Source organism: Vigna angularis, chromosome 4, assembly GCF_016808095.1.
Source record: "Vigna angularis cultivar LongXiaoDou No.4 chromosome 4, ASM1680809v1, whole genome shotgun sequence".
Classification (NCBI taxonomy): Eukaryota; Viridiplantae; Streptophyta; class Magnoliopsida; order Fabales; family Fabaceae; genus Vigna; species Vigna angularis.
The window spans coordinates 37993546-38018076 of NC_068973.1; the positions used below are offsets into that span (position 1 = coordinate 37993546).

The window sequence follows — 24531 nt, forward strand, 5'->3', positions numbered from 1 at the left end:
GAAGCTAAACAATAAAAAATAAATTCGAAAATAACAGTGGTGAAAATGATGTGACCCATCTAGTCGTTATTTATTATAAAACTTTGAAAGTAACTACTAAATATTGTAACAAAAAAAAATAGCAGAACAAATAACAGAAAATTATTTACATACTTTTAATTCTACACCCAAAGTAAACTAATTTCCGCGAGCATGTGATAATATTTTAAGATTATAATTCATAACATTTTTCTGTATGCCAAATGCTGACTTCATTGAGGCCCAGATGATCATACGTCACAAACAACTTCAATGATTGATGATAAACACAACCTTTTCCACACTCACTCTTTCGGCATTCCATTTCTTTTTAACTCAATTTCCTTCAATTTAAAACTTTCAAACTAAAATGGTCATTTGGTAAAAGAATAGGTTTTTATTTATATATATTCGGTTTAATGTGTGAGTTAAAATAACTTTTTATCGAATTGACTCAAGACCACTGATATAGGTACAGTATTGACACTCATTTCATTACGATTTTCAAAGTTAATTTTAATTATAATTTTGTTAACGAGAATTGTATTCAATATATTTTTATATTGTACCTTTCAATATTATTTAATATTATTTTAACTATTAAATCAAATCACAAAAATTAAATAACTTACGACTCTTTCTCAAATCTTCGTGAATTTTAAAATTCAGTTAATAAGAAAATATAATAAAGATCGTATTAGTTATATATCATTAACGTTCCTCATATCCATATAGACAAAATTAAATTTGCGGCAAATATCTTTTTTCAATTATATTACCAAGTCAAACTAAACCTTTTTCAATTAATAACATTTTAAAGATTTTTTCCCGAAAATTTTAAATATATAAATAATAATTACATTGTTTATTCTCAGTTAGTAATGATTGAGAACTGTTTTTTCGAATTTTGGCATACCTAAATGTAGTAATGTAGTATGTGAATCTTCAATATTCCGAAAATCATATTTCAAATAATTTAGTAGCAAATAACATTTAATGTCTAAAAAATATATTATTAGAAAAGTAATTAATTGTAATTTTATTTTGAGACTAGATATAATACTTTTAGATTCTAATTACACCAATCAAATCTTTTAAGTACGAAGTTTTAATTTTTTTTTCCAATTGAAATATATTTACATTTTAACATCATTTTTATTATAGGGTCATACTCAAATTATAAATTTAAGATTTGAGTATTACAATACATCTTATTGTTTTAGAGTCTGCTATAGGACAATGACAATAAATATAAGAAAATGTTTCTTTTTTTAAATTATAATAATAAATGTTTTCAAGTTAAACTTTTAAAACGACGAGACAGTAAAAAAAGTTTAAGAGAAGACATGTTATACTCTTATAATAAAATGTTCCAATGATAATTTACAAATTAAAATCATGAAATGATACTTACTTATTCAATAAATATGAAAATTCAAATTATTATAAATTTGAAATATCCTATTAACATGTTAAATATAAAAAAGTAAATATCAACATTTATAATATATTATGTAAGAAAAAAAGAGATCTAAAATAAAATTGTTGTATATTTTAGCAGTAAAGAATCTCCTTATATAAAATTTACTGCATTTGGAATAAAAAGAAATGTGTCACCATGATTTCTTTCAGGGGATAAGAAGTTATAAAATGGTTTAAATAGAAATTTGCTTTCTACTTTGTGAAGTTTGTTTAATTTTATTTTATTTTTTAATAAAACCATAATTTTTTTTTAATTTGATTTTTTAATGATCATTAAATAGTTAACCTATGTGTCAGTTAAATTAATATTATATCATGTGATGTGATAAGTTAATATTAATAGTATGTGTTAAGTTATTATGAATCTTACTCAATTCTATCATTTTGAAACGAAATAAAATGAAATTGAATTAAATATAAAACAATTACACGTAATATTAATACTAGTATTATTTAAAAATACTAAATTGATACGACCTTACACATTATTCATCTTTTATTCAAGATTTAAAAATTGTTATTAAAAAGAAGTAAATTAACTAAAAGTCGATGAAAATCAATATTTGATGGAAGACTAAAAAAGATGAGGAAATTAAATGAATAAAATAGAGGAAAATAATGAGATTTAAGGCTTTAAAATAAATGCAAGATTAGATAGAATGGTGAAAAGTGAAGGCAGGTTGGGAATGGAGGAAAGGATGGGTGGAGATGCTTTAATATGCTCTTCAAGATTTGACATCTGTCCAACTCCATTGTCTTCTCTCACACAAAACCCAACACAACACCCTACTTCTCTTTTTTCTATGTCTCCTCTTTCTCTTTTAAGCCCATTTTTCTTTCATTAAAACTTTCTTTTTTTGCTTAAATTTTGGTCATTTTCTTTCTTTCTTCTCCACTCCCTTTCTCGCGCTTCCAACACACACCCCAACACACTCAGGTATGCTTATTATATCTATATCACACCCAGTAAAGCTGTTCATTTTTATTCACTTAAATGGTTTCGATTAAGGAAAGTCCATGCTTTTATTTTTTCTCTTGATTCTTTCTTCCTTCTTCCATCATGGCTCTCTGCTATCACAGTCAGAAGATGAGGCAGTGAGAAGAGAAAACAAACCAAGGAAGGAAGTACGAAAGGAGACTCTACATGGTTGACAAAATTAGGTAATGAATCTCTTTTTCTTCTTTATTTCTTTTACCTTTTTTCTTTCTTTCTTTCATTTTATCATTATTATTATTGGACGAGGTTGAGTTGTGTTGCCTCAGATCCAGGCAACTCATGCTGTAGTGTGAAAAAAAGGGTGTTATCTTTTGAGGGCTTCCTTGTGATTCCTGAGACTTTGCTTTTCCTGGGTTCTTTCTCATGACCCTTTTCTTTTACTCAATATTTCTTGTGTGTAGAGATAATGAGTGTTAGCTTTGTTTCCCCTCTCTCTTTCTCTTTTATTTTTGTGGGTTTTAATCTTTTTTGTTTTTTGCAGATAAAGTTTGTTTCTTTCAAGTTTCTGCTGATTCTTTCTCACCAGAGTTGACGAAGGTAGACAGAGAAGAATCTAGAAAATAATATGATAATGGTTGAAAAAGGGTGTATTTTAGCTAATTTCGATTGAAATTTCCGCAAATGGAAATTCGGATCCATTGTTGTTGACCAGATCTGACTATCCCATTTCACTTTCGCCACCTTTTAACTATTCCATGATTTGCATAGGTTGAATTTGCCTCCGTCTCTGGGCTTCTTAGACATGGGAAATGGTTTTTTTACATCCACGTTTGTCATTCCAGGATCGTTTTCACTCATAAAAGACGATGATAATTTAGTTCAAATATGACAGGCTGTGGGATATCAGTAGGGTGGGAGGGTAACTTTTTGTACTACATAGATAAGGATTTTGATGGAGGAGATGTCAACCACGGTTGCAGTGCCATTGAGAGTAGGTAATTCAGTGTGTGATAAGCCAACCATTACTACCCACATGGATGTGTCCAGAATTAAGCTGATGACAGAGGCAGGGTTGTTATCCAATTCTATAACCAAGGTTTCTACTGATACTTTTATTGCTGATGAGGATATGGACAGTAATTGTCTTGGGGAGGAAGTTGGTAGTGCAGCAGTCACACCTCCAGAAAAGGGAAGAGTAGAAGAAATTCCGATGTTGGGTATGGTGTCCCAAAATATAAACTCTTTGGTTGTCGGTGAAGAAGTTTTAACCCCAGAAATTGAGGATGATGATTTGATATCGCTAGAAGGTGATCCAATTATTGATAGTTCTCTTTCAGTAGCCAGCGAGAATAGTAGTTTTTGTGGAGATGAGTTCATCGGTTCTGAGATTTCTGCAGATTTAGGGACAAGAAGTTCCATAGAAATAGAGAAAAGCATCAACACTGTGAAAATTGCTGCCAGGGCTACTGATTTGGGTGTGTCAAATGTAGTCGCAGATGTAGCAGTTAGCGTTGGAGAAGAGACAGGAGTTATATCTGTCCCAGAGCCTACTACAGGTGTTCTTCATCAACTAACTCTAGAAAGATCTGTGAGTGGAACAGTTGGTAGAAGTGTTTTTGAATTAGATTGTACCCCACTTTGGGGATTTACATCTGTGTGTGGAAAAAGACCTGAGATGGAAGATGCTCTTGCAACTGTACCTAGATTTTTGAAAATTCCTATTCAAATGCTAACCGGTGATAGGGTACCTGATGGCATAGACCAATGTTTCAGGGAGCAGACAATACATTTCTTTGGAGTCTATGATGGCCATGGTGGTTCTCAGGTAAAGTTTTATTTTGCTTTTTACGTGTTCTAATGTCCAACCATTGAGCATTCTTCACACGTAGCTTGTTTACTTTTAGGTGGCAAATTATTGCCGCGAGCGCATGCATTTAGCCTTGGCAGAGGAAATAGAATCTGTCAGAGAAGGTCTTTTAGTTGAAAGCACCAAGGATGATTGTCGAGATCTGTGGAAAAAAGCCTTCACCAGTTGCTTTTTAAAGGTTGATTCTGAAGTTGGAGGGGATGTTAATACTGATCCTGTTGCCCCAGAAACTGTTGGATCAACTGCTGTTGTTGCTGTTATATGTTCATCTCATATTGTAGTTTCAAACTGTGGTGATTCAAGAGCGGTTCTGTGTCGTGGCAAAGAACCCATGGCCCTATCAGTTGACCATAAAGTAAGCTACCTCAAATTGTAGTTGTCTCCTTTCGAAAGAATTTTAACTAAATAGAAGAAATTTATGTTTGATTGTTGTATGATAGCCAAATCGACCTGATGAATATGCAAGAATTGAGGCAGCTGGAGGCAGGGTGATACAATGGAATGGTCACCGAGTTTTTGGTGTTCTCGCAATGTCAAGGTCAATTGGTATGAGCTTAATCAGAAGTTTAATTTTATTTCCTGTGGTGTAATGATTTTGGTTACTTGGTGGTTTTTTTGGTGAGCATGGCTGACAAGGAATTTTTCTCAATGCACATATCGGTAACTTAGTGTGTGAATGGAAAAAGGAACATTGGTTGCATTCTTCATATCCGCACTCTTATCTCTGATAGAAATGGTGTTATTACGAAGATGGTGTAGTCTTTTCATTTCCTTATGATGCTGATCACATGAGTAATGTTATGTTTTCCTACTAATCCTTACTAATTTTCTATAAAATAAGTATTAATTAAAAAGGTAAATACATTTCATACCTTAGAAATGTAAAATGCATTCAATTCTTTCTGCATTTAGTAATTCAGAAGATATTATTGGAGGATTTAGTGGTCTTCTTTTTCACAGGACTAAAAGTCCTGCAATTTACCCTCCTCGCTGGTGCATATAGTAACCTTTGTACGATTTCCAACTGTCTTAACCGATTTTCTGTCATCTTTTTGTGTACAATTATTTTGTATTACGGCTTTTCTTGTGTGGTCAGAGAGATTCATATTACCCCTCGCATATCTGTTCTCACCTTTTCTCTCATGGGTCCTTTAAAGTCGAACATTCAATACATAATAATTATTATACTTTCCTCTAAGCTTGATAGACATTAAAATCACAAACCTTCGATATCCTTTTTCATTCAGCTATGTTTTTATCTTCTATAACATCATTAATTTTCTCATCATTACTTCTGAGTCATGTTCCCAGTCCTTGCTAAAGTTGTAACGTACTCTCATTCTTATAAAGTGAAAATACTATTTTCGTCTCTGAAACTCAAGTTTAAAGTTAAATGCTTACTTATTCTTTTTAAAGTTGTTAGGCACGTACTCTCACTTATTCTTGTAACTGTGTAATTCCTTAATTAAAAGTTTTTCTTATGCAAAAAGCATGCAATTAGGGATAACGTTTTGTGTCTTTGTTTTTACTTTAGAATAAATTTATAATTTATAGTTCTAAGCTTAAGATTTGAGTTACAATGAATGTACACAACTCTTATGCCAAGAATATATTTCAACATTCAACGATCCACCCTATAAAGTTTAGCAGACTTTGTTTGGACAAGTTATATTACAGGGGAAACGACGCCGAGAAAGGTTTTGTTGAAAAGAAAGGGAATGTGAAGGGAACTGTCCTCAAGCTGAGCCTTTTTTTGCCCCCAGATTTGTGTACTTCTAAAAAAATTGTTTATTCATAAATTTACTTGGCAAGTTTCATATGGGGTAATATGAAAATGGTTACTATGGACACTAAATATGGTTATGCTTTGTTTTCATTTTTTTGTCTTGGTTGCATTCTTTGTGCGTGTAGGTTTGATAATCTGTTGTGGCTGTAGTGTGTACTTGTGCAGTGAAGTTGCATGTCCTTGAAAAGTTTTTGTCGAAAGCTGTTTTTGTTTACTGTTGGCTTGATAATTATACAGGTGATAGGTATTTGAAGCCATGGATTATTCCAGACCCTGAGGTGATGTTTGTTCCTCGTGCCAAAGACGATGACTGCCTCATTCTGGCCAGTGACGGCCTGTGGGATGTCATGACAAACGAAGAGGTGTGCGACATTGCTCGGCGGCGCATACTTCTCTGGCACAAGAAAAATGGGCTGCCACTGCCCTCAGAACGGGGAGAAGGAATTGATCCAGCTGCACAAGCAGCTGCAGAGTACCTCTCAAATCGCGCCCTTCAGAAAGGAAGCAAAGACAACATCTCTGTGATTGTGGTGGATTTGAAAGCTCAGAGAAAATTTAAGAGCAAGACGTGACTGTTTCTTCAACTGCACCTGGGTGTTAGAAGATATGAAAAGCTGAATTATGATCGAATATAGTTTTTTTTTGCCCATAAATTTTTCATATGGGCATCACCAGAATAGCACCCTGTACAATACATCCACCTCTCTCCCCCCTAGATCACTCAACTGATTCAGAGTCTCCTTGTACACTGCCACATTGGGGCCATGTAAATCTTTGCTGCTTTTGTAGGTTTGGTATAGGAGACCAGTTCCATGTTTATCTGTCACCATATTGTATTCATTATTATGCCTCCGAGAACAAAGGCTCTGTGAGGTATTTACTTCATATTGTTTTAACCTGTGTTGTTTATAAAAAAAGGTAGTAGTTAATTGGCATTGTTCTTTACCCTTATAGTAATGTGGCAAAGCATTCTCTGTTTATGTCGGTGGTGTTGGTTTATGATGACTCAGTTCCAGTGGTTGTACTGCAATCATGATGATGGTGGGGACAGTTATGGACAAAGTTGCTTAAGAAAAATCCCAGTTATATATTTCTATTTTTATTTGCATTTTTGGTATTTGATGGTATAACTGTTCTTGTCCATGGTTGAGTAATATACTTAGGAATGTGGCTTCTTATCAAACACTATTAGACCTTGTCACATTCTTCTTTTCTTAAAAAGATCACTGTAGATTGATCAACTTTTAAGATATTTATTTATATTCATTCAACCATTCAGGTTGCCATTTTAAAGATATTTTCCTTTTTCATGGCTGTGATTTATGACACATAAATATCCAAACATTGGAGTTCTGATTCAGATTGCTGCGAGCACTAGGACAAACTTTAGGTCCTACGTGTCTGCCTGTGTGCTGCTTTCTTCTTTTGCAACAAAATAAAACTGGAAGAAAATGACTTCTGAGCCGCCAGGGGCAAGGTTGTTGCATTCTCCAACTTTGTTTTGCACCTCTAAAATGTTTAATTTGCTAAAAATCAAAATAATACAGAAAAACACCAACTAAGAAATTAAGAATAGAAAGATTTAAAAGAATTAAAAGTTTTCTTGATTAAAATGTATTATCATGATTATTATTAAACAAATAACTTGTTATCCGTCAGAGCAAGGTTGAAGTTAAAATTTGTAACTTTAATTTCTACAAAGAATTTAAATGTTAAAGAAAATATAAAAGAGTATCCATAAAATGATTTTTTTACAGGAGTAAAATGTTCTTAAAGAATTAAAATTGAATATTCATAATTTCAAATATTCATCTGAACATTAATGTTCAACACTTCATTTTTTTTAAATTAGTGTCTAATTAATTTTTCCTTATCTCCCCCTTCACACCACAGAACGTACCGTTCTTGTAGAGCGAGATACGCTTTCACATCTTCTTAGGCTGGGGAGAGAAAAGGTTCCCATATTTTATGATACTCCAGGGGACAGATATCCAATGGAGATGACGAGATGAGACCTGTAACTCAGAGATTAGAACACGTGACTACAAACCACGGTGTCGGGGTTCGAATCTCTCCTTGCCCACAACGGCCAAAAAAGGGAAGCACTTTACCCTCTTGAGGGTAGAAAAATCATGATCGGACTAGTAGACCCAAACCTATGGAACTTGTGAATAGTTTGTAGAAATGGAACACTTCATTTTTTCTTTAAATTAGTGTCTAGTTATTTTCTTGATAAAAATCTTATATACATATTACTACATTCTGAAAAAAGAAATAAAATAGTTATTGAACTCATCATTGTGTTCCAACTAACGACTGGAGTCTCTTAATCTTCGACAAACAAAGACATACACGTTTACAATTACACACACACACAGTAACAGTGTTTAAATAAGATTAAATTATGTATGAAATCAGATTACTTTATGGCTGGTCCTTTGCTAAGCAGATAACTGGTGTAATTAGCAACTAGGTGGAGCCACATGACATGGAACTTTTGTCAAATTTCCCACATTAAAAATTCTAGCATAACTCATCTTCTAGTTATCTCTGCACACCCCCACAAGCAGTACCCTAACCTACGAGACATGGTAGGACAGGCAAATGCTTCAAAGCTATGCGAGGTGTATAAAAACCAGTCAACAATATTGTGACAATCTATGTCACATTTATTATGTTAACTGGAGTAAAATAGGCCACTTTTAAATAACAAAAAAACCCACATTTAAAAAGGACACAATTGATATATTTAAACCCACGAAATGACATATTGAGTCTATTTTTATTCCTAGGTGAGGCAACTCGCGAGGTTCATCCTCAGCAAAGACAGTAAGGTTGACTGAGTGAAGAAAGTTTAAGTAACATGTTCAGAAAAGACAGCAAGACTAATATTTTCTGTATGCCAGTTCCCTCACAGCATCAGTAAGGCTGTCTTCCTTCCGAATACTCTCAACCCAGTTTGCGTTGATATTAACCCGCTCAAGGCTCTGCCTTAAAGTTCTAGCAATGGAAGGCGTAGCATGGCTAGCAAAGAATTCTTCTACCTCCTTGGCCTTCTCAAAGGATGCAAACTGCACCAACAATAAAAAATGGAGAATTATAGATAAACATTCCAGAGGGAAACTCGAGTATCAATGGGACAAAGCAGGTTGAAGAGGGTTTTTATGAGACGAACCGGTGAGACAACTGCACTGACAAAGCGGGTTATCAGAAATCCTGAACCATATGTTTTTATGAGGTGTTCCCAATTTTCCTGCATAACATTGAGAACATTGAGAACTTTGAGAATATCATAAACGAATGGGGGAAAGGGTTTAAAAGAAAAGTGTACGTTTGTTTCATGAACTCGTGATCTCAATCAGAATTTTTGTTTTTTTTCGTCAAAATCAAATATAATCGTTGTACATCAATTGACAAAAATTGACATTGCTAAGGACAACTAACAAATACAAAATTTAATGTGTTTAAGTACTAGTTCTGGGTTGTTTATACCTTAAGCCATGCCCAAGCTACATCTCGTCCTTCTCTATTAACAGCAAGTCCAAAAACGGCATCCTGGCTCCGAACCTTAACATTATATAACAACATCGCAAGTTAACATTTTAATATACATTGCGCAGACCAAAAAAATAATCAGCTGATAATGTGAGTACGCGCATTCTGACTTCAAAATATCAGAAAAAAGGTTACCTCAGATGACAACATAAAGTTAAGAGCTTCAAGAATTAGATCTGGATCACGTGAAGATGACAGAGAGCCTACAATTGTAGAAAATATTAGTATCAAGACCCAGAAGCTAGTGTATGCTCTCAGAGAAGATATTTCATTACCAAGAATTCGTGTTTTCTCCTGGCTTAGGTCAGTTTCTCTATATACTTTCAAAAGGGATTCATAACCGGATCGATTAGATTTGCTTGCCCCTTGCATTACAGCTACATATGCTGCCTGCCAACATTTCACACTAATAATCAGCAGAAGAGTCCATAGGGAGATTTCATACATTAAAATGAAGATGCGGCCAACCTTTCTTGTATCAGGCGGGAGAAGTGGTGTATTCCTGTCCTCTAAGAATGCTTGAAAACGCTTGCTTGCTTCTTCCAGTGTTAAATCATGACCAAGCAAAGCAAGAGCAGTCAATATTTCTCCTCTCAACATTGCATCTAGATGACTTTCTCCTGGTTTAGGCTCCCAACCAAGCCTCCTGCAAGGCAATGCCAATATGAGATAAGTAGAAGCCAAGATCTAATAAAAACTACTACAAAAAGTGCATAGCCAATGGTATCTTATTTAGGTCATCCAAATTCCAGATCTTCCCATACCTTTACCCCCAGTGTGAGTACCAGCCACATTACCACATACAAACATGATTCTAGCAGATGACTTTCTAATCACCATGCAAAGCTATAGAAATTTTACGTAGTCTATAAATTCTTATTAACAGAAACACTAACACTATCTTCTTCCCAGGATCATGCATTCAGCAACTTACTCAGCACAGTGCTGGAGAAGACCAATAAAGAACTGCCTGAAATAATCTAGCAATTGAGGTACAGCATCGGCTGCAATGCGTTCAACTTTAAGAGTTATCTGTCAAACAAAAGTATTGGAGTTACATTCGACATATATAGCCTACGTAAGGAATGAACATGATTTGGATTATAATGTTACAGTTATTAGGTTAGACAGCACGGTATAATCAACTTCCTCTCTGTATGATCCCATCAAGTTAATCAAGGACGTTAATGATTCTTGGCGAGCCATACAAAGTGCAAATGCATCATCCAGAACGCCTATCAAAGTAAATAACTCGCAAGTTATCAATCTTTTCTTTACTACCATTGGAAATAAATTTTCAAGTGACTATTTAATTTACCAAATCGGTCTGAGGGAGATAAGAGTTGCTTCTCTACTGCATGTCTAAGTTTAGCAGCAAGCACCTCATCGTATTTCACCCTGTAAAAACCAGCCTGATCCACATTTAGTTTAATCCAATAATTTACACTTATGTCTGCGGTACCAATGAAGTCTTTGACGTCATGTGCATCAGATTTTGTTTGCAAGAGGAAACTCTTGCGGACCTCATAAGTGCCAGAGCATAATGTTACTGGAACAATCCATTGGCCTTCTCCTTGAGCACCGCTTGACAAGAATTGTGACTGTCAATAAATGTACAAAGCTTACACATGAGATATGATGGATTTTTTCTCATAACATAATCGTATAAAAATCAAATGAAAGGTCAAGATGCAATGAAACCTGATCAAATTCCAATTTCTGCTCATTGACTTTAACAGATACAACAGGATATCCCATCTGCTTTGTCCATGAGTTCATTAACTTGTTCACAGGTTCACCAGATTCTGCCTCAAGTGCAGCCCAGAGATCCTCAGTCTTAGCATTTGAGCAAGCATATTTTTTTATATATGAAGCCAGCGACCTCTGGTCACAGGAAAAAACAATGTAATAGCATGAATGCATGATATATAACTCAATCACATTTACAAGGATTTTTAGAATCCAAACTTCTTAAAAGCCATAAGATAATATATAAAGTGCCTGTAACAGTGAATTACATATAAAATACCTCCAATTTATGTACCACAAACTAAACTGTACAACCTACCTAATTTAAAAGTACAAAAACCAAAGTCAATTTAGTTGAGACAGAACTCTACCCCCAACAATAGTTTACTGATGCACTAGATGATAAATATATTTTATTATGCTTACATGAAGAGTTCACTGTTTTATCCCATCAAATTTGACATTGAATACGAAAGGGACCAAGTACTAACCTGAAAGCATTCAGCACCGAGATAGCTTTGTAGCATCCTAATAACAGATGCACCTTTTCTATAACTTATTGCATCAAATATTTCATCAATCTCACAAGCATGATTTATATCCACCTTCAAACATAATTTGCATAAGTTAAAAATTTAAAATGCACTAAAGACTGATAACATGGTGTGAGCATTTTAACCCAAGAAAAAAATATAAGTTCAATTTAGTTATACTTTAATAATAATAATATATATATATATATATATATATATATATATATATATGTTTAGTATTATATAACAAATAATTATAGAGTTACATTTAATTAATATTCATGAAATCACAGAGTCATATAAAATTAGCCAAATTTGTTATCTGAGACAGACCAAACCCACAAAAAACTTGACCATCAAACAATACCTCAATTGGGTGGGATTCTGCAAGTCCATCCAACCTAAGACCCTCAGTGGATTCATGAAGAAATTGAGACCATATTTTCCACTCAGGAAACAAGCTATCGGTTGCTAAATAGCTCACCTGACCATCCCAAAAGAAGAGAAGAGGATTTAAAATATCAACTAGTTAACTAGTTATAATGTTAAAAAAAAATGAAATAAAGGTAAGTAAACCAAACACCAGCTCTGCAATGGAATAAATTTTTGGATGTATGATCCACACAACTTACACTTCAACTATGTAAGAAAATAAAGAATTATTTTGTTGAAAACAATTACACAAATGTAACGATCAAAACCTTTAAAAAAGAAAATAAAAAATAAGTTGAAAATAATAGGAAGATTATAAAACTATTTTTTTTCCTAATAATTATTGAGATATTGGGAATATTTTTTATCCTAATAAGTACAACTCTCACCCATGTTGCAAAACCTTCATTCAGCCATAAATGTGTCCACCACTCCATTGTAACAAGATTGCCAAACCACTGGTGAGCTAGTTCGTGAGCTACGACAGTTGCAACCTTAACAGTAAAAAAACATTTTGTCCTTCAGTTATAATAAAATAAGTAGTTTTGAAATTAAGATTAGGAAGCCCCAAGTAAACAAGACTAACGACAAACTTCATGGTTAAGAAGAGTACCCTCTGTTTGTTTGCAGCCGCAGAATGCTGCTCATCATATAGCAAAGCAGTCTCCCGATATGTAACCAAACCATAATTCTCCATGGCTCCAGCAGCAAAATCAGGGATCGCAATCATATCCAATTTTGGCAGAGAGTAAGGAGTAGCGAAGTAACTATTAAATTATCAGTTAGTTGAGTAATGAATGATAAACAGTGGCATGAAGATTAACATGTAAATTAATTATTAGCCACTTATGTTGCCCGTATAAACTGATAAATCAAGAAAGATAATGTGACTGACAGTCAATACATAAAAATAGAAAGACCCAAGGAAACTGAAGAAGAGATTAGAGAGAACAAAAGATCTTTTGTAAAATGAGAAATTCTGTCTTAAATATGTTGGAGATGTTCCTTCTAAAGCATCAACCATATTCTAGAGTCAAGTGCTTATCAAACATAACTTAACTACTTGATAGTTAAGCTAGCTTATGAACTTAATCACCTCATTTATGAAAAAGTTGCCAGTTCTCACTCATCCATTGAACGGGATGCTCGGCAACCATGGAATTCATCACCCTTGGTTTGTTTTGCTTCTGTTAACCTTCTTAGTAACCTGCCTTCTAAACCTATAAATAGAAGGCTTTTCCTTTATACAAAACACCCTTGAGAGTTTGACACCCTTAGCTTAGATTCTTAGCTTGGAAAGTTTGTTTAAGTGGTGAATCGTGCACCTATCCTTGAATCACTTCAAGTTGGCGTGTCCTTCCTTATCCCTCACCTTATCCATTTGATTTTCATTTTACTCATTAGTTTCTTATTTGTTTTCTACATGGCAGAAGACTCCCGTGCTTTTTGGAGGAGAGTTTTTATTCCAAATCTTTCTAAGAGTTAATAGATCTTTCAAGTTTTAAGAAGGACACCATCACAAATTACTTGGCTAAATGGTTGTCAACTTATATTATAATGATAATGATTTGCAACCATAAAATGGAAATTGAAAATAAACGATGTCTTGGATTATTTGCAATGAATTTTCTGTCTAAGAAGCCAATATTGTAACGGTTCCATACTTTTTGTAAAGTTCCAAAGTTTTCACAGCCACATCAAGCGCAAATTTCCCCTGGTTTGCCTTACCAACTTGACCATACACTCGGACTTTGACACCTGTAGAGATGTCGAATTCAATTATGAGCGGGAAGGTAATAAACAACTAAAACCTAAAATGTAAGAGAAAACATGCTTTTACCGTCAGAGGTGTGATCTTCCACATAATCAAACAAACCAACGACAACAGCAACCAAGTATGTAGACATGATTGGTGATTCTTCATATGAAACTGTTTTTAGATTTCCATTTGTTATTTCTTCAGCAACTGGCATGTTGGAAAGAGCAACAAGCTCTGAAGGCACATCCAATGTGATCTTGAAAGTAGCCTACAAGATCAAACAAACAACGTGAAGAAATAAGTTCGTCAAAACAAGTTGAATACCAAAATCCATCCAGACTTGTCCATCCTCGTAGCCCTTACCACCCAAGACATGAACTCAAAACGTTATTATTTGAAGTGTTTGGCTTGCACCGTTGCAACAATAAATATTTTAGCCTTCTGAGTTCTGACAGAAGGTTCATTTAGAAGGGAAGAGAAGGAGACAGGTATTCAAACCTTGCAAGCAGGTTCATCCCAACAAGGAAAGCACCGCCTGGCATCAGCCGGTTCAAACTGTGTAACTGCCATAGTCTTCTTCTCACCATTATATTCATAGGTACTACATATAAAAAGTATCCATATAAATTAATTTAAAAACAAAAACTCGAGTAAGACATCCATCTATGTCCTCATAAAAATAGTAAGGCGATCTAGGATCCTGTTTGGGTAAATCTGTTCGTAAATACTTCTATGATGAAAAATAAAATAAAATGATAAAACGAATTGAGTTTCTGCCGTGCATTAAGATATTCTTATGCACTACAGCTTTTTAAAAGTTACATGAAAGAGTTTTTACAACGGTTAAGTACATAGTTAATTTTAGATCATGGGAGAAGTTCATTTCATTTTACCTTCTACTTTCTTCTTTTTCAGACAGCAAACGATACCGTCTTTTCTAAGGTTTACAATAACATTCCTGATAGGTACACAATGTAACGCTTTTAAACAATTAAGGAAATTAGCGTAATGTATAAAGAGTTCCATTGTAATGTTTATCAAATAATTAAGGTGTTAGTTTAGGGATAAAAAAAGGGATACCGCGTGTAATCCGACTAAATCTCAGTGGCAAAGTAATTTAGTCAAACATTTTTAAACACCTTAGGGTTTTGAAATCACCAATATACACTGATAGCCAAGAAATTTAATAACAGAGAATCACGATCAAAATGCAGCCTCAACCAGAATTCAAGTACTTCAGCTTGTATAATATCAAGCAAAACAAACCACAATAACACATACCTTCTGTAGAACCCTTTCATTCTATCGTTCAAGATTCCTTCAAACAGAATAGTCAATACACCCAGTCCAACTGGTATTTCCTGTGGGAACTCCAGAACCAGAATCTCATCATTTTCAACCAACTCAATTCGCGAAGGCTTAAAAACCTGTACAGACAACATCCGTTGGTTCTACATCAGCAACAACCCTCCACACAGAGGGACACAACATAATACGAGGTTGTCAGATATGGATAAAATAGCTGCATAGTTATGAATCTTGAATATACTAGAGAAATAAATATTTATAACAAGGTGTCAAGGGAAGATAATAGAGAGAACCGTGGAAGAATCTCCAATGGTGAATGAAACGGAGTCGGCGGTGACGGAGAGTTCGGCAGCATTAAGAACGATGAAAGAGGTGGGGGCGATGATGTCGAGATTGACGGAGACCGATCCAGCAAAACGGTGCGAGACGAGGTCGGGCTTGAGCCTAATGTCGTACCGTTTGGGAACGGCGAATTTTGGAAGACGAGGTTGTCCTTTGAACTGATCCATTCTCTCTTTCTTCTGTTGTCACTCAGAATTTCACGCTTGTATGATGATGCTGGGAGTGGAAACTGAGGTTAAATGGGGTATTTATAGAGATTGTTCGTGGTTCTGTTCCGTTGAAATGAAAATGAAAAAAAATAATAATTTGAAGCTAAATTATTCATAATTATGCCAGTTCAAACTATCATAATCTGCATTTTACTAAATTAAAATATGTTTTAACTGATTGAATTAAAATAGTTACTTAAACTATTTGGCAATCCCTACTTTAGTAACTTCAAAATCTAAGATATATTGATCCAAGTCTCATTATTGTGCTTGAGGAACTTGAACTAAAGCTCAAACTTATTATTAATTTTATTATTAAAAATAAAAATATTATTATTAATTCGAATTTGGACAATTTCATAGAACTTGTCTTTCTATATGGACACTATTTTTAATATTAAAATGTACTTTTTAAAGAATTCAAACTTAAAATATGTCATTATACAATAACTTAATATTGTGTTTGGACTAGAGACTAAATTTGAATGATAATTTTTTTTATATTAATATATTTAAAAATAATTTATAAAATAAAATTTAAAAAACATTTGGTATAAACAATACTTTTCAAAATACAAATTAGAACTAAACAATTTAAATTAGAATAAAAAATCACTGAAAAAATTAATAAATAAAAAAAGTTATATTTCAAAATAAAAAATATTAAAATTAATTAATTTACAAAAATATTATAACATAAAACATATATTAATAAAATATTAAATCAAATTATTTTTATTTAATTAAAACATAAGTATATATTAATAAAATATTAATAATATATTTATTAAAAATTTATAAATATTTATAGTTTATCTTTTGTAATACTAAGTATTAATATATCATAGTCTATTATTTTGTAAAATTAATTATTATTGAAATATTTTATTAATATTTAGATTTTTAATTTATTATAAAATAGTAAAATAGATATATATTAGTTTTGTTTTTTAATCCACTCTATCTTTCGCGAAAAATCTTTTCGAGGAAAAATCTCCTTTCGTCGTCATTCTTCGTATTTTTCATGTGGTTTTTTCAAATTGAGTAGATATCCATAATATGATTTTTATAGATACAAGCAGAAGCTAAATAATAGAATTCACCGATTTATTTGTCTTTTTTATGTATTATATACTAAAATGTTAGAAATTTTTAATTGATTTTTTTTTTACAAACTACATTTAGCTCGTAACTTTTTTCTAGTAACACCTAAAATTCCATCCATTCTAATATTTGGACAGACACTCTCAATTTGAATTTATACACCAGTTGAAACTTATTTATTTAAAAAGTTAATGACTAAAATGATGAAAACTTAAAAACTAATTGATAGAATTAAAAGTATTTGATAAGTGTATGTAATAAGTTATTTAATAAACATTAAAAATTACATTTTATTTGCCTTTTTACTAGTGCGAAACTTACCATAACAAAAATTAAAGCTAGAAACTTGAACAAGAAAGTAGAGTGTCTTTGCCTCTTATTTTCAAAAACAAAAAAAGTTGCAGAAGGTTGAGAATTGAAACCTTATGATATGTTAAAGTGTAGTATGACACACTGACTACAGAACACATATAGGTGTGGAACCGTTCTTTAATCTGAAAGCTCCAATCTTTGTGACAGGAACAGGATTGGCAGCTAGCAGCTAGCAGCTAGCAGCCAGCAGCCATTGGTACTTCCATGAGATGAGGGAGAAGAAAGCCTCCAAATCTTTATCTTCAACCTCTCTTTGTGCCACACTTCGTGACGCATACCACAATTGCTTCAACAGGTTGCATTCCTAAACTTTCTTGTCCCTAATTTGTTCCCCCCCTCTGGTTTTCCTCAAACCCTAATTCCAATTTCCAAGGTGGTACGCCGAGAAATTCATGAAGGGTCACTGGGACAAACAAGATTGCGTTTCTGAGTGGCAGAAATACCGGGAGTGCCTTTCTGTAGGTCTTCACTTAGTTACTTACACGCTTTTGATCCATGCAACTTTTCGTGAAAATTTAATTGTAACTTTTGGCAGCAACATTTGGAAGATAAGCATCTGATTGGTTTCTTACAAGCTGAAGGCATTGTTCAAGACAGTGGTGTTACTTCTCAGTAACTTGTGGAGAGTAAGGTGATTCAGACATCAATTGTATAACTTCATTGCTTAGCTTTTTATTGTTTTTTTTTTTTTATCAGCACTTAGCTTTTAGTTTTGTTGATATGCATTTTTAAAACATTTATATATATATATATATATATATATATATATATATATATATATATATATATATTTGTACAGTTGATATGCTGTTTAAGAAATAGAAACTGTGGCTGTACGCATCAGGTTTAAGAAGGGACCAAGGCAATGGTCATTGCATTCTTCAGTAGGATGTCAAGTTACAGGATTAGTTGACAGGGCTTTAAATGTGAGTAGGTCTATTGTTGTTTTACCCATTTGTGGTGTTTACGGAGTTGAATGTCCATACCTGTGCTTTAGGCAAGATTGAGTCATTTGTCATTAATGTTTCATTGGTGTTTGCTTGTTTTCCTGCTTCATCAAGTGGTTGCCTTTAGTTCCTTTCTTGCTCTCATTGTAGAATGGCCTTGAGTTCATCTCTTTCTTGTTACAAGTTTCTTGATCTACAACTCATTAATGTAGTCACAAAAATACACTCTCGTATGTGGTTGGGGTCTTACTCGTAACTTCATGTGTATGACGTTAAAACACAGAGAAATGCATTTAGGGTGGAAGGAAAGACTTCGTCCAACGAAAAGTAACCAAAAACAATAAACCCGGAAAGCTCTGCTACATGGCAAAAGCACACATGGCAACTCCCTTGAAACAGCCACGGAACATTGTGCTTCGACTAAATGCAATTTTTGGTTGAAGAGACTTCATACCGCCCCAAATTTGTCTCATCATTTTGCCACAAATTTCCTTTCATAATATTACAAGTGCTGGTTAAAAACTGTTTTCTTCCTATCACCAGTGTCTATGAAAGTTTAATTAAACTGTTTATTGCATACAAGAAACCTGCCTTTCCTAGGTAGCATAAATTAGCAAACATGACTTTGAAAAAAACAATTAGAGCTGTTTAAAGAAATGTTTTAGAACAGAAAAGGAACGGGTGTAGTGAGAAAAAAAATTGGAACTCTTTGTTGGGAGCATTTTTTAGGACCCAATGGAAATAGGGTCGCAGTTTGGATAAGTGAAGGAATAGAATAATTTTATTTTCTCTACATCTCCATTATCTTACCCCCATTTAAGCGTCCAAACGGTTGGTTAATTCTTCATTACATACACATCCAAAGTTTCAAATAGTAGGATTGAACAAAAAGTATATACCTACTCATCAAAGCAAGCAATTGTCACTCAACCCATCATGGTGAACCCAACGTCTTCTGTCAATCTGTCATTAATGACAGGTCTTTTATGAAGTGAACCTGTTGTGAGCAGTCCCTTGAAAGCTCTGGTTCTATTTCTAACTAACATTCTGTTTTTTCAATTTCAAACCTCTCACATTGTGTTTTTAAATTTTTAACTTCCCTTATTCTGTTCTTATGATATGTCTTGTAATTTTTGAATTATTGATTCTTGGCTTTTTGGTTGCTCAAACTTATTTTAAGTTATCCACATTACAGAAACGTTGGTTCTTAGATTAAACAGTGTTCGGATACTATGATACGTTTTTAATTTTTTTTTTGTATTAGGTAAACCTTCTTATAGCAAGAAGCCTTCTGGCACAAGGGTACAAAGGTTTCTTTATTTTTGTATTATGTAAACTGCTATCAGCTGAGTTTACACTTACTAGCTCATCATGAGTTTCGGGTAGATTATGTAGTTTGACAATCTAGAAAATGAGTTATGGGATGCACGGCCCTAGAATATATTAGGCACTCTTTCAACTGCATTCTGGATCTCTAAAGTTACACTGTTGTTGGGGGTGGGGGGGTATTGAGCTGTCTTGCAAAGCTCATGTGACATCACCCAAATATTTTGAAGAAATGACTTTTAGGCCAGTCAAATTGACCTCCTTGCATACAAATGTAAACACTCATCATGATTTCATGAGTTAAATCCCAAGTTTCATGAGCACCACAACAGCTGTGTCCTAGCCTGAACAATCCGTAACAGCTATATCTCATGCTCCTAGTTTGAATGAATCCCTCACTGTTTTCCGCATTGAACCTAGTTGTCAATGCAGCAATGAGTTGAACCTAGCATCCACCTTTATATAAGTATTCCGGACCATGGGAAGAATTAGTTATGTTCTGTTTATGCCCCTGCTATTAACAAATGTTGTAATTTGTGAATTTATCCATTCAATTTGAATTTGTTATCTGCTGTTGCATTCATTGTACTCTAAGCTATTCCCACTATAGATATCTGAAATTGGTCATATTAGATTACTTGTGGATACTCTAATAACTTTTTTAATATTATTATCGTATTAAGTGAATTATTACGAGTTTTTTGTGCCTTACAAATTTATGTAAACTCTTGAGCTTGAAAACCTTGTTAGACACATCTTTCTTGTCATATTGCCCTGTAGTAAGTTGGGCATTATGAGTTTGTAGTTTTGGTGCAGGTAACTGACTGCCAACGGAGAAAGCTTATTCCTGTGATGATCATTGTTGATATGGTATTATGTCCGCTACCTGTGCGCTGTATCTTTGTTTGAATAGAGCAAGCTTTGTATTTCTGTAAGAAATCTTTCTGGTTTATGGATTATGGAAATCAATTGTAGTATCGTTATTTCTATTTTTTTTTTTTTTGGACTTTGGGAATTGCTTTTGAATATCTAACTCTTATGCTATGCAATGCTTATGAATAAAAATGATGTTTGGAGAATGTTTAAAGAACAAATAATAAACTTAAAAACAGTTATGATTAAATAGGCTAATTCCACTGCTTTTCCAAGATAGATTCATCATCGGTTATTCACGGATAATTGTTCAATTGATTATTGTTTAAGTTTCAAATTAATTAAAGTACATTCTTAATTAATTTGAGGGCGGTCATGCATTTAACCAAAGTAAATTCTCAATCAAATGCAAAACCTTTCTAGATTATTTACAATAAATTCAACCAAAGTACATTCTCAATCAAATTCTACTGTGTTTAATCATGTCTATTCTTAAATCTCCTAACCAAATTAAAAGCTAATCAATCAAAGTAAATTCTCAATTGATTATAGTCCAAATTATTACTAATCAATCAAAGTACATTCTCAATTGATAGTAAAAACCATTTAATCATATGAAAGTTCCTAAATTAAATCAAGGTAGATTCTTAATTAAACCTAGAAACCCTAAAACTCATAAAATCAATATGCATGTAGATTCAAACACATTATGATGCAAAAATCTTTGCTTTTAACAAGATAGAGAAATGAAAGACATAGAGAGAGAACACTTAAATTAATAACCAAAGTAAACAATTGCATTAAATCACTCTAACCTCAGAATCCATAATGGAATTACAGCAGAATAGCCCTAGATGCTTAGTTCTCCATGAATGGAGTTGAATACAAGGAAAGAAAAGTGAGAGGAGTATGAGAGAATGAATGAAGTGAAGTCCCCCCTCTTTCTGCCTCCCTTGGGTCTCTTTATATAGGCTTGATTGGGCTTGGACTTTGAATATTTTGTTGATAAGATATTTTCTGTTGATATATTATATCTTTCAAATATTCATTAGATTAAATCAGTTTTAAAGAATATTTGATAGATATTAATTCAATTATCTTATATCTTATATCTTCCAAATAACTAAAAGATTTAGATAATGATAAAATTATTTGGAAGATATTTTCTGTTGATATTCCCAAATTAAATTCAACAACTGAATTTTATCTTTTAGATTTTCTGACTTTCCAAAATTGCACAAATACGCTGAAATTTCCTCTATTTGCACTTTAGCCCCTTCTGAATTTTCCACATAAAATCTGATTTTGGGCCTTGAATTGCCATTTGGACCAATAAAACTTATATTTTCAGCTGCACAAATAAACATTAGAACATCCAATAATAATTTATGTCTAAAATTCACTTTTTACGTTTTTTTATTTCCAAACCCAACAATTCCAATCATCACAAATTCACTTAAATAAACCATTTAAGCACAATTATCCCATAAAAAATTTGAATTTTAAAGCATAAATATGGGCATAAATGTGCACTCATCAGTTATGTTCTGTTTATGCCCCTGCTATTAACAAATGTTGTAATTTGTGAATTTATCCATTCAATTTGAATTTGTTATCTGCTGTTGCATTCATTGTACTCTAAGCTATTCCCACTATAGATATCTGAAATTGGTCATATTAGATTACTTGTGGATACTCTAATAACTTTTTTAATATTATTACCGTATTAAGTGAATTATTACGAGTTTTTTGTGCCTTACAAATTTATGTAAACTCTTGAGCTTGAAAACCTTGTTAGACACATCTTTCTTGTCATATTGCCCTGTAGTAAGTTGGGCATTATGAGTTTGTAGTTTTGGTGCAGGTAACTGACTGCCAACGGAGAAAGCTTATTCCTGTGATGATCATTGTTGATGTGGTATTATGTCCGCTACCTGTGCGCTGTATCTTTGTTTGAATAGAGCAAGCTTTGTATTTCTGTAAGAAATCTTTCTGGTTTATGGATTGTGGAAATCAATTGTAGTATCGTTATTTCTATTTCTTTTTTTTTTTTGGACTTTGGATCTTGTTGCAAAAAGGAAAAATTCAAATTTAGTTTTGCTTATTGGTGTAATATAATTAGATTGATAGTACTATTGTTTAACTAATGCAATATTTAAATTTGTTTGTATATAAATATTTAAAAGTAAGTATCACTTAAAATATATGAATATTAGTTTAAGAAATAGATTTTAAATAAATAAAAATTTCTAAAATATACCATACTTCTCTATTTTGAATTAAAATTTATACTCACCTCACTTCAGAGGTGATATACACGGCAATCCATCTTAACGTAAATAAAAACTATAAGAACTAAATTTTATAAGTGTTTTTCCTTTTTCACTCTTTGCAATTCCTAATATTAATGAGATGTATTTCTATTGTTAAAATATCTGTAATAGTTTTTATTCATTTAATCTTATTTATTATTAATATTTTTATTAGCTTTGCGTTGACATATCTGAATGATCTAAGTAAAGTTTCAAAAATGATTCCGGTAAAAAATAAAATTAGACTTTTAAAAAAGCTTCCACGTTAATGTATTTCATTGATCTTAGAAAATAGTTCAAAACTAAGAACACTTTACTTTTGAGTAAAGCAATTAATATAAGAAACATTCAGATTGATTCTTATAGAAGAGGTTTCAATAGCATTGATGACTAGAGTGGAAGAAAAGCAAAGTTAGAGTAGAAATGGCTTGAGCAGAGGCGATTGTCTGAAATTTATTGTTGAGAACTTAAGTATAAATCTAAATTTTATATTAAATAAAAATAAATCATCATTTTAAAATTTTAAATTAAAAATGCTGTTAAATTTTTATGTAATTAAACTTAAATTTTACTAATGTCGTGTCTTTCCATGTTTATAAAAGTTGTGTTTGATAACTACAGCAAGTATAATGTTCCGAAGTTGGCGGTGAGAGTGAAAGTGACCGTCTCCATCTAATTCAGAAACAGTATTTGAGGGTGAGAGTGTTATTTCGTGTCGTGCTGTGTTGAGTGTGTGAAAGCGACTTGTTTCCCATCAAATTCATTGAGTTGTGTCTGTGTGCACCGACATCTCACATCACAAAGTTTTGCCTTTCAATATATTAACCTTTCTGCTAAGTTTTCAAAACAATGTGGTCCAATCAAACCTTTCATTTCCTTTTTTTCTCTTTTCTTTTCTGTCACTGTTTGCTTACCATGTCAATCTTAAGTGTGAACGCAAAGAAACAACTAACTTCCATCCCTATACTATAATAATACCACACAAACATATAAAACCCTTAATTCGTGTCAGCCATCAATTAAATATGCAAAGCCGACGTGTTTGCCATGCACTTCTTTTCTTCACACCCAAAGGGGTGTGTTGGGGAAGATATTAGCGTAACTGGATAACAAGATTATCATGTGCTAATCATGATTCTTGTTCATTTTTATACAGTATATAATTACATGTCATTAATTTACTTTTTTCTCAATAAAAAGACTCGAATAAGTCAAATAAAAATTAGTGAAGACTGTAACTACAAGGTGAACTTACAGCTTGTACATTCCTATCAACGTATATATTTTTGCATATCATATACAAAAGTTTGATTCAATCATTTTAGTACTTTGCCTCAACTAAGGAATGAGAAAGTATAACAAACAAATAAAGAAGTATAGATGTGGATTCAGGGGTAGAGAACATCATAGAAGTATTAGCTACCATCACTTGTAACAAGCAAAAACTGTTCTGTTTCTGTACCGGGTCTTTTCTTACAACCATATTGGACAGTGAAAATGTTCTCTGGTTGCATCATTTAAAAAACTGAGCTACTCAGAATGGTTCTAATTTAAGCATAAACCATGCAGACTTTATGTTTCGCTTGGACAGTGAAGCGGTTGATAGTTTGCGAAGGATCA

At 32.9% G+C, this 24531-nt stretch overlaps 3 protein-coding genes across 7 annotated transcripts; 2 read left to right on the forward strand and 1 right to left on the reverse strand.

Moving 5' to 3' along the window:
* The first annotated feature begins 2235 nt into the window (after window positions 1–2235).
* On the forward strand, window positions 2236–7041 carry LOC108330552 (protein phosphatase 2C 77-like). 2 transcript variants are annotated; one of them, XM_052876400.1, is made up of 7 exons: window positions 2236–2437; window positions 2581–2661; window positions 2979–3034; window positions 3206–4262; window positions 4342–4659; window positions 4745–4850; window positions 6328–7041. In XM_052876400.1, the coding sequence occupies exons 4-7, from the start codon at window positions 3390–3392 to the stop codon at window positions 6660–6662; spliced, it is 1632 nt and encodes a 543-aa protein (XP_052732360.1). In that variant the 5' UTR covers window positions 2236–2437; window positions 2581–2661; window positions 2979–3034; window positions 3206–3389; the 3' UTR covers window positions 6663–7041. The 2 variants fall into 2 exon arrangements, with proteins under 2 accessions (XP_052732360.1, XP_052732359.1); XM_052876399.1 differs by having other exon boundaries at window positions 2979–4262.
* Window positions 7042–8814: 1773 nt separating this feature from the next.
* LOC108330555 (aminopeptidase M1) lies at window positions 8815–16003 on the reverse strand. Its single transcript, XM_017565038.2, has 19 exons — window positions 15720–16003; window positions 15400–15545; window positions 14617–14719; window positions 14200–14386; window positions 14024–14117; window positions 12973–13126; window positions 12749–12853; window positions 12295–12411; window positions 11886–11999; window positions 11347–11529; window positions 10964–11246; window positions 10759–10880; window positions 10580–10677; window positions 10114–10291; window positions 9921–10035; window positions 9781–9848; window positions 9583–9657; window positions 9266–9343; window positions 8815–9161 (listed from the first exon to the last, which is right to left on the reverse strand). Exons 1-19 carry the CDS (start codon window positions 15933–15935, stop codon window positions 8976–8978), a joined length of 2622 nt encoding a protein of 873 aa, XP_017420527.1. The 5' UTR covers window positions 15936–16003; the 3' UTR covers window positions 8815–8975.
* A 1457-nt stretch (window positions 16004–17460) lies between these two features.
* LOC108330554 (uncharacterized protein At4g33100) lies at window positions 17461–20805 on the forward strand. 4 transcript variants are annotated; one of them, XR_001832303.2, is made up of 5 exons: window positions 17461–17748; window positions 17827–17911; window positions 17989–18084; window positions 18298–18379; window positions 20532–20805. XR_001832303.2 is itself a non-coding variant. In XM_017565037.2 (4 exons), exons 1-3 carry the CDS (start codon window positions 17663–17665, stop codon window positions 18067–18069), a joined length of 252 nt encoding a protein of 83 aa, XP_017420526.1. In that variant the 5' UTR covers window positions 17461–17662; the 3' UTR covers window positions 18070–18084; window positions 20532–20805. The 4 variants fall into 4 exon arrangements, 2 of the variants coding, with proteins under 2 accessions (XP_017420526.1, XP_017420524.1); XR_001832302.2 differs by having other exon boundaries at window positions 20543–20805; XM_017565037.2 differs by lacking the exon at window positions 18298–18379.
* The last annotated feature ends 3726 nt before the right edge of the window (window positions 20806–24531 follow it).